The sequence below is a fragment of the Sus scrofa genome, chromosome 15, assembly GCF_000003025.6.
Source record: "Sus scrofa isolate TJ Tabasco breed Duroc chromosome 15, Sscrofa11.1, whole genome shotgun sequence".
NCBI lineage: Eukaryota > Metazoa > Chordata > Mammalia > Artiodactyla > Suidae > Sus > Sus scrofa.
This window is the reverse complement of record NC_010457.5, coordinates 10,850,760-10,873,740: the sequence shown is the minus strand read 5'-3', so window position 1 is coordinate 10,873,740 and position 22,981 is coordinate 10,850,760. Positions and strand designations below refer to the sequence as shown.

The window sequence follows — 22,981 nt, the reverse complement described above, 5'->3', positions numbered from 1 at the left end:
AATTCTTCATTGTTTAACCACCAAAATATCTGAGTAAGTTAACTAAATGTTTGGGAAGGATAAAAATGAACACTAATATTTCGGAGGACAACGTATTGATAATTATTGAAGCTAGGTAATAGGAGGGAGTTTATTTAACACCTCTTTCTGTTTTGTGTGTTTGAAAATTTCTATAATAATAAAGTTTAAAAGTGTAGCTAACTCAACATTTAAAAAGGATAAAATTTTTAAAAGTGCACCAGAAAACATTTATAAAATCTTGTTGGGAGTCTTTTTGAAAAAGATTAATGTTCAAAGATAAGACTTTTATATGAGAAAACACTAATTATCTTGAAATGTCATTAACATGCATATTATAAGTTATTTCACATATAATCTGTTGCCAATTAAATAGAAAATAAAACAAAGGTTAATTAGTATAAAGTTGGTAGACTATTTGGTTAAGTGGCTGAATGCCTTTCTTGAAAACAATGAAATAAAATGAATTATGTGTCACTTCAAATTTAATTGTGGATGCACACATCTTTTCACTGACACCAGGTTGTTATTTGTCAGCGTCCTTTTAAACTTAACGTTAAAAAAGATTTAAAATAGAAACAAGATCAACAGAGCATCAATCAAATTTATGGTAATATCTTGACAAACAAGATGAAGTAGAGAGATTTGCAAGTTTGAAAAAGATTAGGAAAAACAATCCCTGAAAACAAACACAGTGAATTTGAGAGTCAGAGAAAGTCTGAACATATGTGGATTAGCCACTAGTTGCTAGACAACGCTGTAGTTCACACTCTGGATTGATGACCCAAAAACCTCTGAAGCATTGTCTTTTTCCTGTTAACAAGTGGAGAATTGGTGTCTCTCTTTTAACTTTCTACCCTTTTCTGACCTATGTGGTTATAGCAATTTCAACATGCATATTGGTAACCCTGCAGTTCTATATTCTCTATATGTAGGTTTACTAGAAATAGGCACTATAGACTGTCAAATGCATGTTTGCAGTGGACAAAAATAAATGGCTTTCGACAATGTGAGGAATTATAAAATAAGTAGTCCCTTCATTTCTTCACTAAAGATAGCAGCATTAAGCTGTTTTTTTTCTGTAATGGTCAGTTGGCTCCTAATATTTTGTAAATTTAGGTGGAGAATTTCCAACACTTTTTATAAAATAACACATTCTAAAATTAGTTCCCCTAAAAATGTTCTTAACCTTGCCGTAAGTCCATTTACAATCAGTTTTAAAAGTTGATTTCAAGGATCATTGTTTCATAAAATTCTAGGCATTCTTTTATACATTTTGCAATGTAGTATTTGAAAAGAATCAATTTTTTCCTTATTACTTTCTTTTTATGGTTAAAATGTGTTAGCATTTCAGTGACTGCATTATTTCAAGTATACAAAGACTGACTATCCTTCTTATAAGATGTATAGAAATATTCAGCCATGATTGCTTTTTAAAACGAGACTACAGTCTACTGATTCGACAGTTCTTGCATTTATGGGTTAGTCTGTATCAGCATTAAATTGGGTCAATGGACCATGAACAACTTGTACCATTATGGGCATGAAAGGGCTATTACCATCTATCAGGTCAAGCTGTAGAAGGTGAAAATAATGGATCTTGGGGGGAAAAAAAGGAAAAAAAAAAAAAGGTCCCTTATCTATAATCTTTAGGTCTTCTAAAACCAACAATGCTTTTATTAGTTTCATTTAGAGAAGCTCCCAGGTAAAATTAAAATTTTATTTATATGTCTTGCTAATCTTCACAATTACTAAAGATGCTTTAACCAACTGCAGTTGTTACAGCAGAGTACAGTGATTATGACAAACAAAAATTAAATACCAGCAATGGAGCAGGAGGATGTCACGCAGTTGTCTGAGCACAAAGGCACTGAAAGTTCAAGTACTGAAGTGAGTGCCCTGTAGATTCTGAACTTCCTGATGCCTGTTATTCTCTAATAATAAGCTTGATGTTTAGAGGAGATGCATGTGTTCTTTCAGGTCACCTTAGCAATAAGTGTATTCCTTTAAAATGGAATGAAAGAAAAATGCCTCCTCCCTAAGATTCCCAATTTATCATCTTGGAATAATGTGTCACTTGGGACACTGGGTGGGTCAAAACCTAGAACTGAAGGAATAGGGCATGAAAGCAGATATGTTTTGTAAGGTAAAAGACAGGCCTGTGGATTCTATGTTGAGGAAGCAAAGCTGTCAATTAAAAACATTTCTTTTTTGGCCTTTGTTAAAAAGGTCACCAAAGACCTTGACTGCTTTAGGAAACTTATGTGATGAAAATGTGTTTTATGGGGCTAACATTAAAAGCTTGCTTTATTCCTCAGCTCTGCTGTGAGAGTAAAGTACTGGTTGCAAATTGTTTCTTTCATCCGTTACTGTAAAAGAAGATTATAGTATTACCCATTAGCTGTATTTTATTATATATTTCACTTTTTTTTAAGGTGTAGCCTTGAGTATTTGTAGGTTACATGTAAACAAAATGTGTATTTATATGCATTAATTTAACAAGCATTTACTGAGCACAATTATATATATCTAGGGCAGTGAAGGATTTCATAGACTTGGAAGCAACTTTGCCATCAGAAAGCCCACAATTTAGTAGGAAAGGTAATAGTATTTACACAAATCATATTTCCCAAAAAGTTATCCAGTGGGTTTATCCTAAAATAAAATTTTCAAAAGAAGCTTAAATGTCTTTGGAGCTCCTAAAATTGTGATTCAAAGTTTCCTTATGTATTTCATAAATAATTTGAGAGATAGGGGAACAATTATTTTCACCATGCTCGCAGCCTACTTTATGAAAGTTTCAATGTTTAAAAATTTCTATGAACTTTTCCAAAATATCCAATAAACCTGAAAATATTTTAATATTTGTATTACATTTTAAAATTTAATTGCTACTTTTTAAATTTAAATTTACAACTGGGCTTTAAATGTTGTTTACATGAACCTCATATCTTAATCATAGCAATTCTTTATAAAATAATTTTTAACAGTAAAAACTCTATCTATCTATATACTGATATCCAAATCTATCAAACTTTTAATTTACTCAGCATTAAAGTGGGAGATAAGTGAATTAGTACTGTCACGAACTTTGGTCACTTACGCTAGAAACAATTTAATAAGTATTATTTCTTCATCCATTAAATAAAAATATTACCACTGTAATTATCTTAATTAGCCTCACAATTTCATAGTAGCAATTAGTAATGGAGGGCATCAACTTTCTCAGAAGCATTATCAGGTTTTCCCTCCTCAGAGACTGACTTTCTATATTAACTTTTAACTCTTAGAGAATATTTTAGTTCAGGAAATCCCCTTATATCACTGAAATAGTGTCTGATACATTCATTATGTAGCATTTGTGGGCTTGTGTGTCTTTTGCATTTCTTTTTCTTCCCTCCTCTCAGGATAGATATTCCCCAAAGAAACTGAGATAAATAAGTTTATTCTAAGCATTGTCAGTTCAAAGCCATAGAAGATGAAGCTTCAACTCCCAGACCTACTGCTTTGTTTGACTGGACTGTTTTCAAAATTTTCATATACCTGTTTTGTTTATTTGCTTTTTTTCCCCCTCAGTGTGCCATTTGTAATTTGAGAAACATTTGCCATTCTCCTATCAGTTCTTCTACCATGGGGTATACTTGCTAAAACTTTCTCCAAAATATCACTTTCCCCTATATAGAAAGTTTCTTAAGCAGATAAGCTGCTGGTACAACTTATGTCTAAGAAGTGAAAATTTCACATCAGTAGTTGTTAACATTGAGGGTAAAACCTCCTTTGATGATGGATCTCTGTGGGAAGTAAAGGGTCAGGATCAGCAATTTACTTGTAACCTGAGGAACAGACTGTTTGAACTAGGGGATTTCTCATTAAACAGCTGATCTCTTCGTGGTAAACTGTTATTACAGGAGGTAATGAGTGAAACAGGCAAAGCATAAACTGTACAAACTGGAGAACACACCTCCAGGCTAAAAGATACAGCTACTGTTCTGTTCATTGTTGCGAGAGCTCCCTATTTTCTCAAAAGAAGCCAAAAATCCAGAGTTGAATGAAAATCTCACAATATTTTAAATTTTGGCAACTAATTGAGATAAATTTCAGACACCCTGGAAGATAGACCAAATACATCAATAAGGGTTGCCAGTTTTAATTTCATTTAATTTCTGTATCTGAATTGAGCAAAAGGAAAACAAACTTCCCAATCTACTGATTTTTGAGTCCTGCACAAAACACAGCACAAACCAGAGAGTCTGGGCCAGGAAGCTGACTTAAACACAAGGGCCCTTTTTCTCTCTTCTGCATCTCATTAAAGTTCCTTCTGGCAGACTCCCCTCTTGCCGCTCTTCTCCCTGGACTTTTAAGTAACGGTCTTAAAAGTATTACTTAAAGCTACAGGGGCAAAATAATTTCTCTCTACCAATCCCTTAGACTTGACTAAGATTTTGGATTTATTAAATAATTGCCAAAGAAATAAATAATTAACCGTAATAACATAGCATTCCCATGTAGAGGAGTTATATATTATATTCCACTTTTTTGCTATCTCCTAAAAAACAACCCAATTATCAAGATATTATTATCCCCAATTTACAAAAGAGGAAACTGAAATTCAAGGGAAGGTAATATACTTGAGTAGGTTTCTCAGAGAATAAGTGATTGAGAACAATGGGAACCCTCTTTTTCTGGCTCCAAATTCAGTGTTTTTCCTCTGCTCTATCACAAAGCGAAAAAGTAGGGGCAATCATCTGAGTTATACATTTGATCTTGTTTCTCAGAACTGTGCATTTTGTCTTTCAAATGTCCCAATAGTTGGTGTCTCACTACTGGACTCCTTCAAGCTTATTCTCATTTCTTTTAAACTAACCCCAAGTACATACAAATACAAATAAAGGATGAAGTGGTTAACATCCGTGACTATTTGGACCAAAGACTGGTCTGTGGTTTGCAACCATTAGAAACAATTACAGTATCTCTGGCAGTTCAAAAAGAAATTCATTACATTACTGCTTCAAAATAGAGTTAAAATAGCTTCCAAAGGGCCTAATGTCCATATTTAGAAAAAGAAATCTGTCTTCTAAAAGTAACAATTTAGGCAATCCTATAACCAAACTCATGGTAATAAACTAAAAGCAATTGGTAGATATAGATATAGATGTATAAAGATAGATATTTAATTGTATCTATATAGAAACACACACATATACACACACATATTTACATGCACAAAATAAGCACTTTGATAATTGATGAGGTAATTGAATTCAGTGTTAATTTTAAAGATTTTTTTATGCCAAAGTGAATCTGTGAAAGGCAGACTTCTTTACCCATATCTTGGGTCCAAAGCGATGGCCCTGGGGTGTTCCATGGCTCCTGCTATGAGTGTAGTTCTTAAGGAACCATCTAGTTTGGCCACTTCTATTTGGTCCAGATTGCTGTCTATCCAGTATATGTTGCCAGCTATCCAATCAACTGTCAGTCCTTCTGGGGTAGCCAGGCCATGCTCCACAACCACTTCAATAGCACTGACACCTACAAAAAATGGAAATCAACACCTGGACCCATTCAAGGAACTTGTTTAGTACAGAGGAAAAGGCCTACTTATCAGCAATATGAAATAGTTAACCTTCTATGAACTCAAAGAGATACAGTGCATAGAGGAAAAGTGTTACCTGGCACAGAGGAAACTAAGAAGGCCCCAATTTACAACCACTGATTTTCCCTAGCAGAGATTTTTTTTTTTTTTTTTTAATCTCTTAAGTCCTTTAAGTGATAGCGTCACAATTTTTTTTTTCCCCCAAGGGGTGCATGTGAGGTAAATGGAAGTTCCCAGGCTAGGGGATGAATCAGAGCTGCAGCCAGTGGGCCACTCCACAGCCACATAGGATCCAAGCCACATCTGTGACCTATGCCACAGCTCACGGTAATGCCAGATCTTTAACCTGCTGAGCAAGGCCAGGGAACGAACCCACATCCTCATGGATATTAGTTGGGTTCGTACTGCTGAGCTGCAATTGGAACTTCATTTTTTTTTTTTTCATGAAATTTTTAAACAACTCTGAAGCTTATGGCAATGTTTAGGTTGCAATGAAGTATTTTATGTTTCTGACTTTTAGGCAGAACTAGGGATTTTGGAAATAATAATGAGGTGTTGTTACAATCAGTGCAATTTAATTCCAAGGCTGATCCTCACGGGTAGAATAAAATGAAAAAGTCCACCTGGGGAAGCATGCATTATTGCTAGTCAGCACCTACTCATTTTTGAAACATGGCTGGTAAGATGGCTGTTACTGAATTTAACCTTGACAAAGATAAAACCTCAGATCACAGCCCCGATCTCCACCCAAGCCATAAAACTTGCAGGGTACAACATATTGGAAATTAAAAGAAGGCAGTAGTGTGGTCTGAATTAAAATAAGCAATTTGGTAATTTCCAGTAGTGCTCTTATTTATCTACTCCTTAATTTTTTGAAATTAAAGAAAACTATATGTATATATAGTTTTAAAATATTTTTTCCCTAATTGTATAACTCTTTATAATTTATGACATTACCAGTGATTTTGTTAGGACATCTTAGTAGACTTTTTTTTTTTTTTTTTTAACAGCTAACCATCTAAAATCATGGATCAAATCCATCATTTGAAATCAGTACCTTGCAGTAATGCCATAGGACATGAAATCACACATCATAATTATATTGTGTGTTTAGACACTACAATCTTTGAGACTTTCAAAGGTGACTTAAAGAGGAATTTCAATTTTGATAGAAATACTTGGCCTTTGGAATGCTACACAGATCTAAGATTTTCAAGAAAACTATTATTTATTTCAAAGTGTTGCTTCTTAAGAAAGACTTAGAATGGACAAAAGGGATGTCAAATTATGGAAAAATATGTTTAGCTCGTATACAGTAGTTTTTGTAGTAATTCATTATTTCTATGAATTAGGCTGAAAGACAAGCACAAAATATAAAATAAGTTAACACCCCAAATATAAATACTAGTATATAGAAGACATTTTTTTGTGTAAATAAATTCCTTCACCAAATATGCATGACAAAGTTCACAACTTGAAGATGATGTGACCAGTACAGGCATCACCACTCCTTCCCCTCACTTGTCTTCACACGCACACATCTCACACCCCTGGTTTTACACGTATGAGGGAGAAGATAAAGAGCCAAAGACCAAAGATTAATCAAAATCCCTTCCATCATAGCATATTTTTTTCTGGCCTTTTCAGTTAGAAATTAATCCAAAAAAATAAGTCAAAATTGTCATAGATGTACCTCCATTTTCAGAAAGCTTGCCCCGGTATATTCTGTCTTCCACAACATCTGTCCAATAAAGTAAACTTTGATTGAAGTGAAAATCAAGTGCTATTGTGTTTCTCAATCCAGGAACAAGTAGACTATAGTCTCTTTTATGAAGATCAATCCTTCTGATTTCATGGCGAATAGAAAAGATGATGAACGCTTCAAAAGGATCTGAAAATAAATTTAATAGGCTTATGAAAATATTTATGTGCTCTGGTAAGTGGAATAAAGTGCTTGGGGTCAAAACCCATTTATTTAAAATTATAATTCATTACATAATTTTCTGTCATTAGAGGAGCAATTTCTTTTAACCCAAATTTAAAAGAAACTTGACGATCTTAGGTTTACCTGTATGTATGTATGTATTTAATTTTGTTTTTATTTTTTTTGCTTTTTAGGGCTGCAGTTGCAGCATGTGGAAGTTGCCAGACTAGAGGTTGAATTGGAGCCGTAGCTGCTGGGCTACACCGCAGCCACAGCAACTCGGGATCTGAGCCACATCTGTGACCTATACCACAGCTCACAGCCACTTTGGATCCTTAACCCACTGAATAAGGCCAGGGATCAAATTCGTATCATGGATATTAGTCGATTCGTTTCCACTGAGCCACCACGGGAACTCCCATCTGTATTTATTGAAATAAAGTATAAATGTGCTTTTATTCCTTGGGTTTTTTATATACCCGATTCTAATTTTAAACAGAAGAATTATTGCAATTGCAAGACAATATGTGAAATTTTCTGTTTTAGCTGACAATCCAAACCTCAGCAACATAAACATCACCATAGGAATTGCTAGGAGTTGAATTAAACTACCTAGGCCACTCTTAAACCTCACATGACTATAGATCCACAGAGGAGAAATATCCAACAAGAGAATTTCTATCAAGAGAATTATTGGGCTTATAATTAGTGGAAACTCTTGGTAAGAGGGAAGATGGTAGCTTTCTCATCAGCCCAAGAAAATCATGTCTACTATTGCTAGTTTTAAATCTTGGACAAGACCTGAGTGGAAAAAAATGAGAAGAAGCTCTGAAGACATATATTAAAGTCTTATATGTTGTACCTAAAAAAAATAAATAATGTTTTAACACCCCTAGGTTACTAAAATTATGTTGTTTTGAAAAATGTAAAAAGTCTATGCCAAATTATTATTGGACACACTAATGTGCTCTAGACACGAATTCTGTTGATGAATATATACTTTAAGGGAGGGATCCAAGCTCATAAAAATGTGTCCTGTTTTCATGTTAGTGCCACCTTTTTGTTCGTTTACTTAGGGAAATTGGTTTTCCTATCCCAAGTCTATACATGTTTCTGAATGTGAGCTGTTATAAACATCCCTGACCACAGTGGTTAATCAAGAGGTAGGTGTGAGATCTTAGTCAGGAATATAGGTTTGTAAATTTCCGGAAAAGTTTTCAAGCTGAGGGGAAAGAGACTTTTCTTTTAAGACCGCAGATTTCTTAGCCTAGTCTTGTTAGTCCACATCAGTTCATGTCCCTGTAGTTTAAGTCTACTTGTTGTACTATAGGAAAAGAGAAAAAAAAGCCCTTAGAAACAGATGCAGTGATGACCCAGGGAGAGACCATATCTCAAAGGCATTCAAGTCCATAGTTTTAATTATCTCTAAGACCAGCTCCTTCCTTCAAATACCCTATGCATTTCTCATACCTGTAATATGTAAGCCAATGCACTTAACCTTCTATTTAGCTTCACTGAACTGGGCTTTTGTCCATTTTGACCAGGTTTATTGTGCTTATTAATCTCATTTCCTCAGAGAGGTCTTTCTTGATCCTTATCTAATAAAAACACATCTCCATTATTCTACATCACAATAGCCTATTTATTCTTTTTGAAGTATACTTTAAAATCAGTATTTCCTCATTTGCCTTTGATCTTCCTCCTGGATTATAAACTCCTTTAAAACAGAATCTTCCCTGTCTTGCTCATTATGATGTCTCTAATATCTGGCACGAATGAAGACATAAGACATACCCGGTCTTAGATTAGAAAGGCACTGCTGTACTTGGTGTAGGGGAGTCACTCGACATTTTTAGGGAGCTCTGCCCAGCACATTAAATAAATGCTTCTGAGTGATTAAATGTGGAGAAGAACTGAATCTATCTTAAGAGACTATCTGACAGCTAGCATGTGAAGGAGTCCTGCTACAGTCATCAGAGTCACATACTTGATCTGCAGCACTGAACACAGAATATAAGCAAGCCCAGACAAAACCGTAAGAACTGCCCAGAAGTCCTGAGGACATGTGGGCAGAAATTATGTAAACTTTTGTGATCACTTAGGTATTATAGTAATTTATTGCACAAAATTGTGGTGTTTACTGAACAATGTGATAATACCTGTGATAATAGCAAACTTATAAAAGTTACCAAATATGTACAAAAGAAATACTTCTGAATTTCTCCCAATAGAATAAATTCTCATAAAATTTAAAATCAAGAATTTAGCATCTTTAAAGGAAAGAACGGTTGTATTGGATGCATAGTTATTTAAAAGAAAGAATACCTAATTTTGAATCAGCAATCCTTATTCAATTACCTGCCTTGGCTATGAAACAAATGTTTGCTTAGAAAAATTCTTTATCTTTTCAGGAATTAAATATCCTTACCTGTAAAATGAGGTTAGAATAACCAACTTTCAAACAGACTTAAATGTTGCTATCAGCATCCAGTTAAATGATGTATATAAATCTGTTTTATAAGTTGAAAATCATCACAGTAAATACAAATGTAGAGGTTAACTATAATGTAGTCAAAAAGTAATTGACTTGGAGTCAGAAATTGGGGATTTAAAACAGAGCTCTGCTACCAGCCAGCTGTGTAAATTGATAAATTTACTTAGACACTTTGATTCTCAATAACTTGTATTTATAAAATGTATCATACACTGGGTTATCAGGATAATTGACAATTAAAAGTCTGGATACTTAATATTTTAATAAATGTTTAATCATTTTTATGAGTATTTCATCCAGAGATCAAAGCATAAATAGAAGTGATATTGTTTAAGACATAAGGCTGGATGATGACACATCAAAAAATAGTCAGATATTTCTTAGCATGTGCTTAAACTAGAGACATTACAACTCTGAAGAGCTGCCCTATCCTTTGGCTTATATTTTGCCCTTAGTTAAGCAGTAAATTATAGGTACAGCAACTACAAGCTAGAGAAGTTCATATTGAATTGTGTTAAAAGAGTATATAGTTTTTGGAGTTCCCGTCATAGCTCATTGGTTAACGAATCCGACTAGGAACCATGAGGTTGCGGGTTCGATCCCTGGCCTTGCTCAGTGGGTTAAGGATCTGGCGTTGCAGTGAGCTGTGGTGCAGGTTGCAGACGTGGCTCGGATCCCATGTTGCTGTGGCTGTGGTGTAGGCCAGTGGCTACAGCTCCGATTAGACCCCTAGCCTGGGAACTCCATATGCCATGGGAGTGGTCCAAGAAATGGCAAAAAGACAAAAAAAAAAAAAAAGAATAAGAATATATAGTTTTTAAATCATAGAGTAATGATGTGCTCCTTCTTTCCTAAGAAATCAAACCAGAAGAAGAAAGGAATATAAAAAGACAGAAAGAAATTCAACTTCACTAACACTACAAGCAAGGCATCTACTACTAAAATACCACAGTATTAGAGAAAGGCTGATGAACACATTAAAAGCGCAGAAAGTTTCTGCTAGAGGATATCTGCAGATGCAGATAATTCCAAGTGTTGACAGAGGCGATTCTCAAAGGCGGTAGCACATCCTAAGAGGCAAAACCCACAATCACTTTTTGAAAAAGCAGAATAGGGGTAATAGCCTGATCTCAGGATCTTCTCTGAACTATTGGCTCCATAGAGACCCAAGAGGAGGGTCTGAATGAAGAAACAAATAGGCATACTATATGTTAAGTGAAAAAAATTAGGTTTAAAGACTACACACTATATGATTCCATTTTGATGACATTCTACAAAAGGCAAAACAATAGAGATAGAGAAGAGATCAGTGGACGCCAGTGGCAAGGGGTTGGGGGAGCTTGGCTATTGAGGAGAATGGGGAAATTTCAGTATGGTAGTTCTGCTCTATATTTTGTTTGTGATGGTGGTTACATGAGTCTATGCATTGTCAAAACTTTCAGAAATGCACACTAAAAAGATTAAGCTTTACCCTTTAAAATATAGTTTTAATTTTAAACCTTGTTTAAAAAAGAAAATAAAAACCTAGGAGAAAACTACAAAAAATTTTAAAAGCAATAATATCACTTATGCTTAACTGTCCATGAAAATTTTCCATTAAAATATTAGCAATTAGAATCTAACAGCTTAAAAAGAAAAAAAAAAGGCACTAAACAATATGAGAAAGAGGGGCTTATTTTGCAAATACAAAAACTGTTCAATGTTAGGAAATCTATTAATAGAATTTATCAGGTTAGTAGGTCAAAAAGAAAATCAATTATCATTATAATTACCAAAATGAAGTACAATAAAGTTAAAAACCCACACTGGACAATATCTTTAGAAATTAGAATAAGTGGATGCTTCTTCAAATGTATATATATTTTTTACATATGTAAATATATGTGTATAGTCTAATCATAATCTAGAATCTAACATCATATTTAAATGAGAATCTCTGAAAGCAACCGAACTAAAGTGAGGTAAAAGATCAGGAATGTCTACTAATTTTTTATCTTTTTCAAAAAAATTTTTTTTCTTATTTTTCGGGCCACATTTGCAGCTTATGGAGGTTCCCGGGCCAGAGGTTGAATTGGAGCTGTAGCCACCAGCTTACGCCACAGCCATAGCCACGCAGGATCCAAGTCATGTCTATGATTTACACTACAGCTCATGGCAATGCCAGATCCTTAACCCACTGAGCAAGGCCAAGGATCAAACCCGCATCCTCATGGATGCTAGTTGGGTTCAATAACCACTGAGCCATGATGGGAACTCCGTTTTTTGAAATTTTTAATTGATGTAGACAAGTGAAGACAATAAGTATAAATGGAAAGAAGCTAAAATTATTATTTATGTATTAAAAATTGTATACTGGAAAATCCAGGATAATAAACTGGCAAAATTATGCAGAAGAGAAAGAAAATTCAGTGATATGGACAGGTACAAAGATTTTAGACAAAAAATCACTAGCCTTCCTATAAACAACAGCCACTGAGAAGACAAAATGAGAAAATAACAAATGTACATTAGCAGCAATGAAACATAACAGTGAATAAAGATAAAGAATTTAGGAATAAAATATTAAGAAATATACAAAGAGTATATGAAGAAATTTAATAACTGCAAAAAAAGGAAAGGTGTATAGTGTTATTAGAAACAATGTCCCAAATGTTTTGTTTCTGCATAAATTAATTTATAAATTTACTCTGATGCAACAAAATTACAAATGCAATTCTTCAAAATGATACAAGATAATTCTAAAGATTAAGCTAAAAAATTGGGACTCAGAGTTCCTGTTTTGGCTCGGCATGTTAAGAACCTGACATTGTGTCCATAAGGATGTGGGTTTGCTCCCTGGTTTGCCCATGACTTAAGGATCTGGATTGCCTCAAGCACAGTGTGGGTTGCTGATGTGGCTTATGTATGGCGTTGCTGTGGCTGTGGCTGTGCTGTAGACCTGCAGCTGAAGCTCCAATTTGACCCCCAGCCCAGGAACTTCTATATGCCGCAGGTATGTTGTAAAAAGGAAAAAAAAAATGGGACTCAACAGGGAACTGTATCCTGTTGAGACAATTCAGGGTAAATGTAGAATAGTGATTAAATCCATCAGATATTAAAATAATATTTCAATAAAGATACTCTCGTATTGATCTATAACTGATTATAGGGCTGAGATATGTGATAGTTCTGGGAGCACTAGGAAAAAAAATTAAATTGGAAAATTTCCTGTCTTAAAACAAAAAATAATTTCCAGATGGCTTAAAATTTTTGTTGTAATGAATGAAATTATAAAAATCTTAGAAGTGAATATAGAAGAATTATTTTTAGTATGGCAGAATGAAGAAGACTTTCTGATTTTGACACAAATCATAGAAGACCTAAAGAAAGAATGATGTTTAAAGTATATAACATAAATTATAGGAGAAAATAATGTAAAAAGTCAAAAGACAAAGAGTCAACTAGGTAAAATATCTGCAATATAACAAAGGACACAATTATTTAATATATATGAACTCCTATAAATTGACAAGAAAAAAACCATGAATAACAGGCAAAATGCATTAAAAAGAAAATTCATAGAGGGATGATATAAACAACTTTAGAATTTTAAAAAGTATTCAATTTCTTTTTTTTAGCAATAAAACACTAAATGGTTTTTAAAACTATGTAAATATTTGATAAAACACTGTTTAAGGTGTAGTCAAAAGGCTCTTTGATATATTGATAAGAGAAGAATAACCCCTATGGAAAGTTACTGGGAAATCTCCATCAAAAGTTTAAATATATATATACCCCTTGCAAAAGATTAAACAACACAAATGTTCATCAATAGATGACCGAGTAAATAATTTATGATACAGTCATACAATGTAATATTATAATAATTTTAGCATTTGCATATATTTCCTATTTAAATAAATTTGTTTTATGAATAAAAATTTAAACCAGTAATGGAAGGAATTATCATATTCAGTCCTAAGAAATATTCATAAGTAAAACAAGAATTGTTTGGGCATGACATATATGCTAAGCAATGAAATTCAGTATGATGAATACTGTAAAACACGTTTTTCCCTTCAGGAGAATTCAAGTTTAAGAGATCATTTACTGCTCTTACTTTCATGCTCTGGTTGAGAAAGTATATTCTCTTGAACCAAAAATTACTGACTTGTCTGTTACAACTGAGTAGAAAGAAATTTTACAGCAGAAGGCTTGGATTCTACTCTTGCCTCTGCTAAAAATAAAAAGACATCATTAAAACTGCATAGGTCTTGCTCTCTCTCTCTTTTTTTTTTTTCCCGCTGCACACATGTCATATGATCCCAGGCCAGGGATCGAATCCCAGACGCAGCTGCAACCCATGTCACAACTGTGGTGAGGCTGAATCCTTAACCCATTGCACCAGACTGGGGATGGAATTGTGCTGCTGCAGAGGCAACACCAGATCCTTAACCCACTGTACTGCAGAGGGAACTCCCTGGCTTTTAAAAAAAGTAATTTTGGTGATACATTTGTTCTAATATTTTATTTATCATTAGCCATAAATTATTAATTGACTTGTTAATAAAGTAACATTAAAATTAGCCAAATGGACTTCAAACAAATAGCTTTCATGGAAATAAAAAGCCTCCCTATTATATGATAATATAAACTATTTGACAGATGAAATATAATTTAAAATGTTAGCCTAATAATATAGACTAAATTATGTATATAAAGCAAAATTTGACATAATTAAATGGAGAAATTGATATATCCATGGTCATGTTTTGTGATTTTTAACCACAACCTACTCAAACAGGTAGAAAAATACAATAATAACATATATTATTAGAACAATAAAATAAGCACAAAATGACCCATAGGAAATATATAGAAATCAGTGCTACCAAAATAGAAGACATTCTGTCCAAGCACACATGAAACACTTAACGAAATGATAATGTAATAGTTCACAAAGTCTCAAGAGATAGCAAAAAATCAATCTAATTATAAACACATGCTCTGAGCACAATGGAATTAAATTATAAATCAATAATAAAGACTGTTAAACTCCTCATATGCTTTAAAACTAAAAATAATTACTAAACAGTTTCTTGACTAACAGGAACTCAAATAGGGAATTCAGAAACAGAGAGATATTATGGCATCAAAGGTATAGATGAAAAGGCACAAAAAATTACAAATTAATGACATAGAATAGTTCCTAAATGGTGGAGTAAGGACCTCCAAAAATCATCTTATAAAAATAATGAAAATACCAGAAAAATGGTCAAAATCATCTTTTTCTAAACTCTAGAAATTAGTTTAGATAGAATCAACCAAATTCTAGCAACATTCCAGTGAGTGTTTTATTCAAGAAAAAAATGCTGAATATCATTAAGAACAGAAAATTCTGTGGCATTTTAACATGCACCAATTCCTTCTCTCTTTTCCCAGTTTTGTGGCAGACCTGGAAATAAACAGCACAGAAATTACCAGAGGGAAGTTGGGTTTGAGGCTCCTCCAAAAGTCCAATCTCTAGGGAACTGTTCAATGGGGAAAAAGAATCTGCAAGAATTTGAGCTTGATTTACACATGCTAAAACATGAAAATGCAACTTTATACCACATATAAAAATTAACTCGAAATGTATCATAGACCTAAATATAAGAGCTGAAAATATACTGCTATTAGAAGAATACATGACCTTAGTTAGGTAGTGTTTTCTCAGCTATGACAATAAAGCACGGGCAACAAAAGAAAAAAATGAAGTTAATTAAAAATAAAAACTTGATGCTTCAAAGGACAACGTCAAGAAAGTGAAAAAAGAACCTACAAAATGGGAAAAATATTTCCACAACACATATCTATTTAGGGACTTGTACCTAGAATATGTGGAAACAATTATGACTCAAAGATGAAAACGTTAAGTAACCAATTTTAAAAATAGAAAAATGTGTTGAACAGGCATTTTGCTAAGGAAGTTACAAAATGACCAATAAGCAAAATGAAACAATGAGATACCATTTCATACCCACTAGGATGACTATAGTAAAAAAGATACTGTAAAAGATACCATTTTATGGTCAATAAAAACTGATGGCAAGATTGTTTAGAAATTGAAGTCTTCATACATTCCTGGTGGGATTTTAAAATGATGTAGCCACGTTGGAAAATTAGTTTGACAATTCCTCAAAATGTTAAATACTGAGTCACCACAAAACCCAGCAATTCCACACTTAGTTTTTACCCAAGAGAAATGAAATGTTTCTCCACATAAAAATTTATAAATGAATATTCACAGAAGAAATATTCATAATAAGCAAAAAATAGAAACAATCTAAATGCCCCTCAACTGATCAATACATAAATGAAATGCTGTATATAAATACAACAGATATAATTCAGCAATACAAAAATAAGTACTGATGTATGCTAAAACATAGATGAACTTTGAAAACATTATGACAAGTAAAAGAAGTCAGTCACAAAAGACTACATACTCCATCATTCCATTTTTTATGAAATCTCCAGAATAGGCAAATCTACAGAGACAGAAAATAAAATAGCAGGGTCTGGGATAAAGATTGATGGAGAGTGATTTTTAATGCCATGATTAAAATATTCTAGTATTATATAGTGGTAATGGTTTTATCACTCTGTAAATATACTATAAACCACTGAATTGTAACTCAATCTATCTGTTATAAAAAAAGAAATATGGTAAAATATGTGGAAATTTATAAAGAGTAAAAAACTGTACAAATACTATTTTTAAATCAGTTAATTAAAAAATGTATACATGTAAGGATAACCTGACCCCCTTGCTGTACAGTGGGAAAATAAAATTAAAAAAAATATATATATACAACTTACACTTCATTTGGATTAATCTGAATAATTATACTCAGCCCTGAAAACTTTTGCATCTATGTAAGAAAATAATACAGCAGACTTACAATTTAAATTTTTTCTTTTCTGTGTATTTATGCTAGTTGAAAAAAATAGACAATTCATCCAATAAAATTATTAACTCAAAAACTAAGAAAATATAAAAAACAGATCAAATTAGAAAGAACAAAATAAATATAACTACAGAATTTGAGAGTAATGTAGATTATAAAAAATCAATTCATTTGAAAGACTAATAAAATATAGATAAATCTATGACAAAATCAATATATATATGTAGGTATACATATACATATACATATATAACATATGTACAAATGAATAGCAGAGAAATGAAAATAGAAAATAATTATAAACAAATAAATAAAAATAAGAGAATAAGTGATGTTGAGCATTTTTTCATGTGCTTGTTGGCCATCTGTACATCTTCCTTGCAGAAATGTCTATTCAGGTCTTTTGCCCATTTTTCCATTGGGTTGTTGGCTTTTTTGCTGCTGAGTTGTATAAGCTGCTTGTATATATTAGAGATTAAACCCTTGTCAGCTGCATCATTTGAAACTATTTTCTCCCATTCTGTAAGTTGTCTTTTTGTTTTCTTTTCGGTTTCCTTTGCTGTGCAGATGATTGTCAGTTTGATTAGGTCCCATTGGTTTATTTTTGCTTTTATTTTTATTGCTTTGGGAGACTGGCCTGAGAAAACATTTGTGATGTTGATGTCAGAGAATGCATTGCCTATGTTCTCTTCCAGGAGTTTGATGGTGTCTTGTCCGATATTTAAGTCTTTCAGCCATTTTGAGTTTATTTTCATGCATGATGTGAGGGCGTGTTCTAGTTTCATTGAGTTGCATGCAACTGTCCAGGTTTCTCAGCAACACTTGCTGAAAAGACTGTCTTTTTCCCATTTGATGTTTTTGCCTCCTTTGTCAAGGATTGATTGACCATAGGTGTCTGGGTTGACTTCTGGGTTCTCTATTCTGTTCCTTTGGTCTGTATGTCTTTTTTGGTTACCAGGACCACACTGTCTTGGTGACTGTGGCTTTGTAATATTGCCTGAAGTCTGGGAGAGTGATGCCTCCTGCTTGGTTTTTGTTCCTCAGAATTGCTTTGGCAATTCTGGGTCTTTTGTGGTTCCACATACATTTTTGGATTTTTTGTTCTAGTTCTATGAAAAATGTCGTGGTTCATTTGATAGGGTTAGCATTGAATCTGTAGATTGCTTTGGGTAGTATGGCCATTTTTACAATATTAATTTTTCCAACCCAGGGACATAGAATATCTTTCCATTTCTTCACATTTTCTTTAATTTCCTTGATACATGAACTATTTTATCAAAACCACTCAAAGGTTTTTCAAGTTGTTGTATTCACTGTAGTCATTTTGTGTGGATAATATAGTTGTTTGATAGGTATTTACTTGATTATTCTTGACTGTATTAAATCACTTTACCAAAAATAAAATGTAAATATTCAGGCTCTTTCATGTTTGAACTCTGAATCTTGATAACTTCTCCATGTACTTCCACTTTTAAGATTTCTTTCAGTTTATTGTTATCACTTCCTCTTTGAAAGAATAATAAAAGTGACATGAAAAATCCAATACATTATATTATATACTGTTGGAAAATTATAGATAGCAGTTTTTTAAATTCCAGGTCTTACAATGGTATGTTCTTTAATGAAAACAAAGAACAAACAAACGAAATCTCTCTATAAAACATTTGGAGATAAAATGCAATGAAGAATTTTCTGATATTTCAATTTGATGTATATATACAAGCATCTTTTGAGAAAACCTCAATTTGGAATAAATATCAGCAGAATATGAATTAGTCATCGTTTTTATAGTCTTCTAACAATTTTTCCAGTATACTAGCTCCTGCCTCATAAATGATTAACTTTAACAGATCAGACCAGCACACCAGTCTCTTAATATAGAAGTGGTGAAATTTTCTACTTTAGCATATTATGATACAACATATACACCAAAAATGAAGGTTATTATTTACATTTTTATAGTAATGAATTTCATGTTTATAAATGTAGCACATTACAAGTAGTTCTTTACAAAACTCTCAAAAACACTATCTACAATTTTATTTTTTTTTTATTTTCTTTCAGTCTCACTACAGGTTTGCATAATGATTTTTATAAGACAGACTAGGAAAGCACAGATGACTACTCTAAAAAAAGAATCCGTCTATAGTCCTCTCAGTGTAAATTTTGATTATAACTCTACAACTAGCAATTCCATATGAATAGCTCCTGATTCTTTATCATACATATAATATCGCCAAACAAAAAGTAATATTATAGTTACAATGTTTTCTCTCCTGCTGTTTTACAACTTTTACTGTCTTTTCTGTTCTCATATTTAAGAATTTATTTGGATATCTCTGTTCTCATGATCAGATTTTCTTTTACACAGTAGACACCTATGAAATAATAAGTTGTTTATCATTTCTCTGGCTCAATAGATATTATTACTTCTTTTTATCCACTCCTTAGCTATAGTTATATTGAGAATGAATGATTATCAAATATTACTGAAGTATGATATACATGATGGCAAAAGACATAGAAACTACAGAATTAAGGGTAGGAGAGACTTTTAACTATTACTCACACCTATGAATTTATAAGGTTATGCCACTAGCTGTCCATCAATTTTATTGAAAGATGCTATTTTTGTTTCTCTCTTCTTACACGGCTGAAGTGGTAGGAATCTGCATTTGTGGTATGTATGTGTGGACTGTATGTGTGTATGTGTATGTGTGAGAGAGAGACAGAGAGAGAAAGGAGTGAGTAAAGGAGAGAGAGAGCAAGTTTCAGTAAAGGGATTGAGCAAAAAATCCTTGCATTGCTAGGACACAGCTCAGGACCTTTTGCTAGATTGCATTTAATAAATATTTATGATTACATAAGTAAATGAATGATTAATCATAAGAATCAATAAATAGCCCAGAAGACATCTAATATGGAGGAGATAAAAATGATTACTGGAGTAAGTTAGAAAAAAAAAAGGGATCATAGAAAGGAGTGAATGAGGAAGTAGACACATAAAGAGGAATGGTTTAACAAATGTCAACATGAATGAAGTTAAATAGATGGATGACTGAATGGAGAAAACTTTTGAAATTTCTAAAGTTTAGAACATAAAGCTAACTCTTACAAATCAATAAGAGAAGGAAATAATCTTAGGAAAATAGCCAAAGTAAATGAAGGGCTGCAAAAGGTTAACAATATTCAGAGATGCCCAAACTCATAAAAAGAAAAATATAAACTAAAGCAATGAAATATCACTTTAATCCTACATATTAGGAGAATGAACTAGAAAGGTTGACAATTTTGCAAAGTGGTAAGTATGCGGGGACTTTGGAATGTACAGTTGGTCAGATGTAGTCTGTTGAATCACTCTGGAGAATAAATGGTTCTACATACTCTTATTAAGCATAAGCGCATCCCATGAGTCAATTATTTTGGTACTAATATTTTTTTGTATAGATGTATAAGAATACAGCTAAGCGTATGTTTATGGCAGCAGTATTTGTATAAAGACTGAGGCAACTTCAGTGTACTTGGTAGAATGGATAAACAAAAAATGGTGAATTCATGCTATGTGATATTACACAGTGTTTAGAAGCAGCAATATCAGTTGCACAAATCGTAAAAACATAGGGAAAGCTTAGCATTTTAAGTAAGAAAGGAAGCTTTTATATTCAGCAAGCATTCGCTAAAAATTTATATAGTTCAAGCAAAATATAGAAAAATTTGATTCAATCTCAGCTTGTAAAAAGTTTAGGTACAGGTGACAAAAATAAACTCATAATACAGACTACTCAATGGCATCATGGAAACCTGAGGGCACACAGCACCTAGAGATGCCCTGGATATTTGAAATAGCTATAAAAACTCTTGCTTAGGAATCAGGAGGTATAAAGTTCAAAAGCTTTTCTCTAACACTTTACCACAAAGCTCTAGGCAAATTAAATAACTTTTGTGTCTCAGTTTCCATAGGTATAAAATCAAAGTATTAATATATAATTGGTTTCATGTGAGCTATAAATAAATTACCATATTTTAGATGCTTGAAAATGGCAGTTATCAATAATATTATAACTAACTTCAAGAAATGATTAATAGAGGAGATACTTTTGAATACAGTACAAGATTCAAATTTCCAGAGAGAATATAGAAGATATTGTCATACTGAAAGCTCATAGACGACACTGTGAAGTGTGTACATGAAGGATATGGTAAAGTGAACTGATATATGTGAAAGTAATTTATACATTCTTGGCCATTATGTATTTGCTACTATTACTAATGATGAAACAAAGTAATAATGTGTGTGGAGCAGAAACTCAGAGTGGAGGATAATGAAACATCAGATTAGAGAAATTAAATGAACAAAAATGAAGAAATCCCTGAATGATGGGCTGAAGGATTTGAAGTTCTTTCTGTAAATAATAAATATCTACTTGAAAATTATGAATGGAGACTTTTATAAGCCTCACTTTATTGAGATAAATAAAGGAATGGAAGGCCAGATTATAAACCTCCTACAGCTTCATTCCCCTGATCTCTTCACCTTTATTTTCCACCATTCCCCAAGGTAGTCTATTTGCTTATCATCACTTTATTCTTTGCCATCTGTCTGGGACCCTTCCATCAATTTACATCTTTCAGATTTGGATTTTCCTCTTCTTTTTCAATAAAAATACTATATTCCTTCAAGCTTCTGCTATTTTACTCCTTGCAACTGTAGAAACAAGATGACCAAAAAATGATGATGGAAGACTGCCATCATCATTTCAATATGTGTAACTCCTGGCTCGTGCTGTGGTACAGACGCTTTTCTTTTCTTTTCTTTTCTTTTTTTTTTTTTTTTTTTTTGCAGAATTAAAGTTTGGGTGCAATGAAAATTTGTTTAAATAGATAAAAAATGTAGTAAATGTATCTCCAAAAAATCAACTCTAATTCAATAAAAATATAAAAAAGTAAATGGAGATCCAAAACTAAAAAAATTACACGATAAAGTTTAGGTGACAGGCACAGTGTACTAATAGGTGAAAATTATGTTTATGAATTTTTGTTTTTATATCAATGACCTCTTTCCTAAAAAGGATATAAATTTTAAAATAAATATAATTTTAAAAATCCTTTAAAAATGAGCAATTAAGAAAAAAAGAACTATATTTGTGGGTGAGTTTAACTTAATTCAGGCTAAGAGAAAATAAAAGATGGATGCTACAAAGTTCTTTTCAATGTAACTTAGAAATGTGCTGCAAATTTCTAAGTAAGTTACCCATGAAAGGGCAAAGAAACCAGAGATAAAAAAGAAATTTAGTCAGTCATAGTATTCTGGAGATTCATAAGTAAAAAGAAAATACTTAGGAGAAATGTGACTAATAAGTTATATATTAAAGAAGGAATATGTAAGGAACTGATAAAGTATCCAGGTACTGAAGAGAAGTAAGATTTGCAGGCATAGTAAATAAAAAATGAAGATCATAAAAATAGTGTTATAAAAATCATTATTGTATGCTAAGAGTGAACACAGAAAATATAATGAGTTCTGCAATTCAGCTATAGACAGATTATAAAGAATTTAGAAAGGAATGATTAGAGAGAAATGAGACAATATGAGATAACTACAGCAGAAACTTCAAAACAATGGGTGAGTCATGCTTCTAATTCGAGGCATGAAGAGTACAATTATTCTCTATTTTTAAAATGTCAGGAAGAATAAGCACAGATATTGTATTCAACAGTGAGAACACATTTTAAAAAGAAGGACTCAGCTTAAAAACGATGGAGAAAAGGAACAAAAGAAAGGCAGGAAAAAAGAAATTTGACTTTTAAAGTCCAATATTCAATAGTCAACTAATTTTTATTGAGCTATGAATTTGTTGCAGGACTTTCAAAAATAAATGATATTAATGAAACACATAATATATTAAATTGTTTAAATAAAAAATTTAATATATTAAAATTGGTTTAAATAAAAAATAATTTTCAAGATCCAACAAAAACTATCTATATTATCTGTAACAATATAAATACTGACAATGGTATTT

The 22,981-nt window shown here is 32.5% G+C and overlaps 1 protein-coding gene across 1 annotated transcript in view; it reads right to left on the bottom strand.

Moving 5' to 3' along the window:
- The window catches only part of LRP1B (LDL receptor related protein 1B), a 1,887,165-nt gene that overhangs the window by 626,229 nt on the left and 1,237,955 nt on the right, over window positions 1-22,981 (bottom strand). Inside the window, 2 exon segments of the mRNA XM_021076285.1 lie at window positions 5,343-5,547; window positions 7,305-7,502. Of these exon segments, the coding sequence (XP_020931944.1) occupies window positions 5,343-5,547; window positions 7,305-7,502 (403 nt within the window).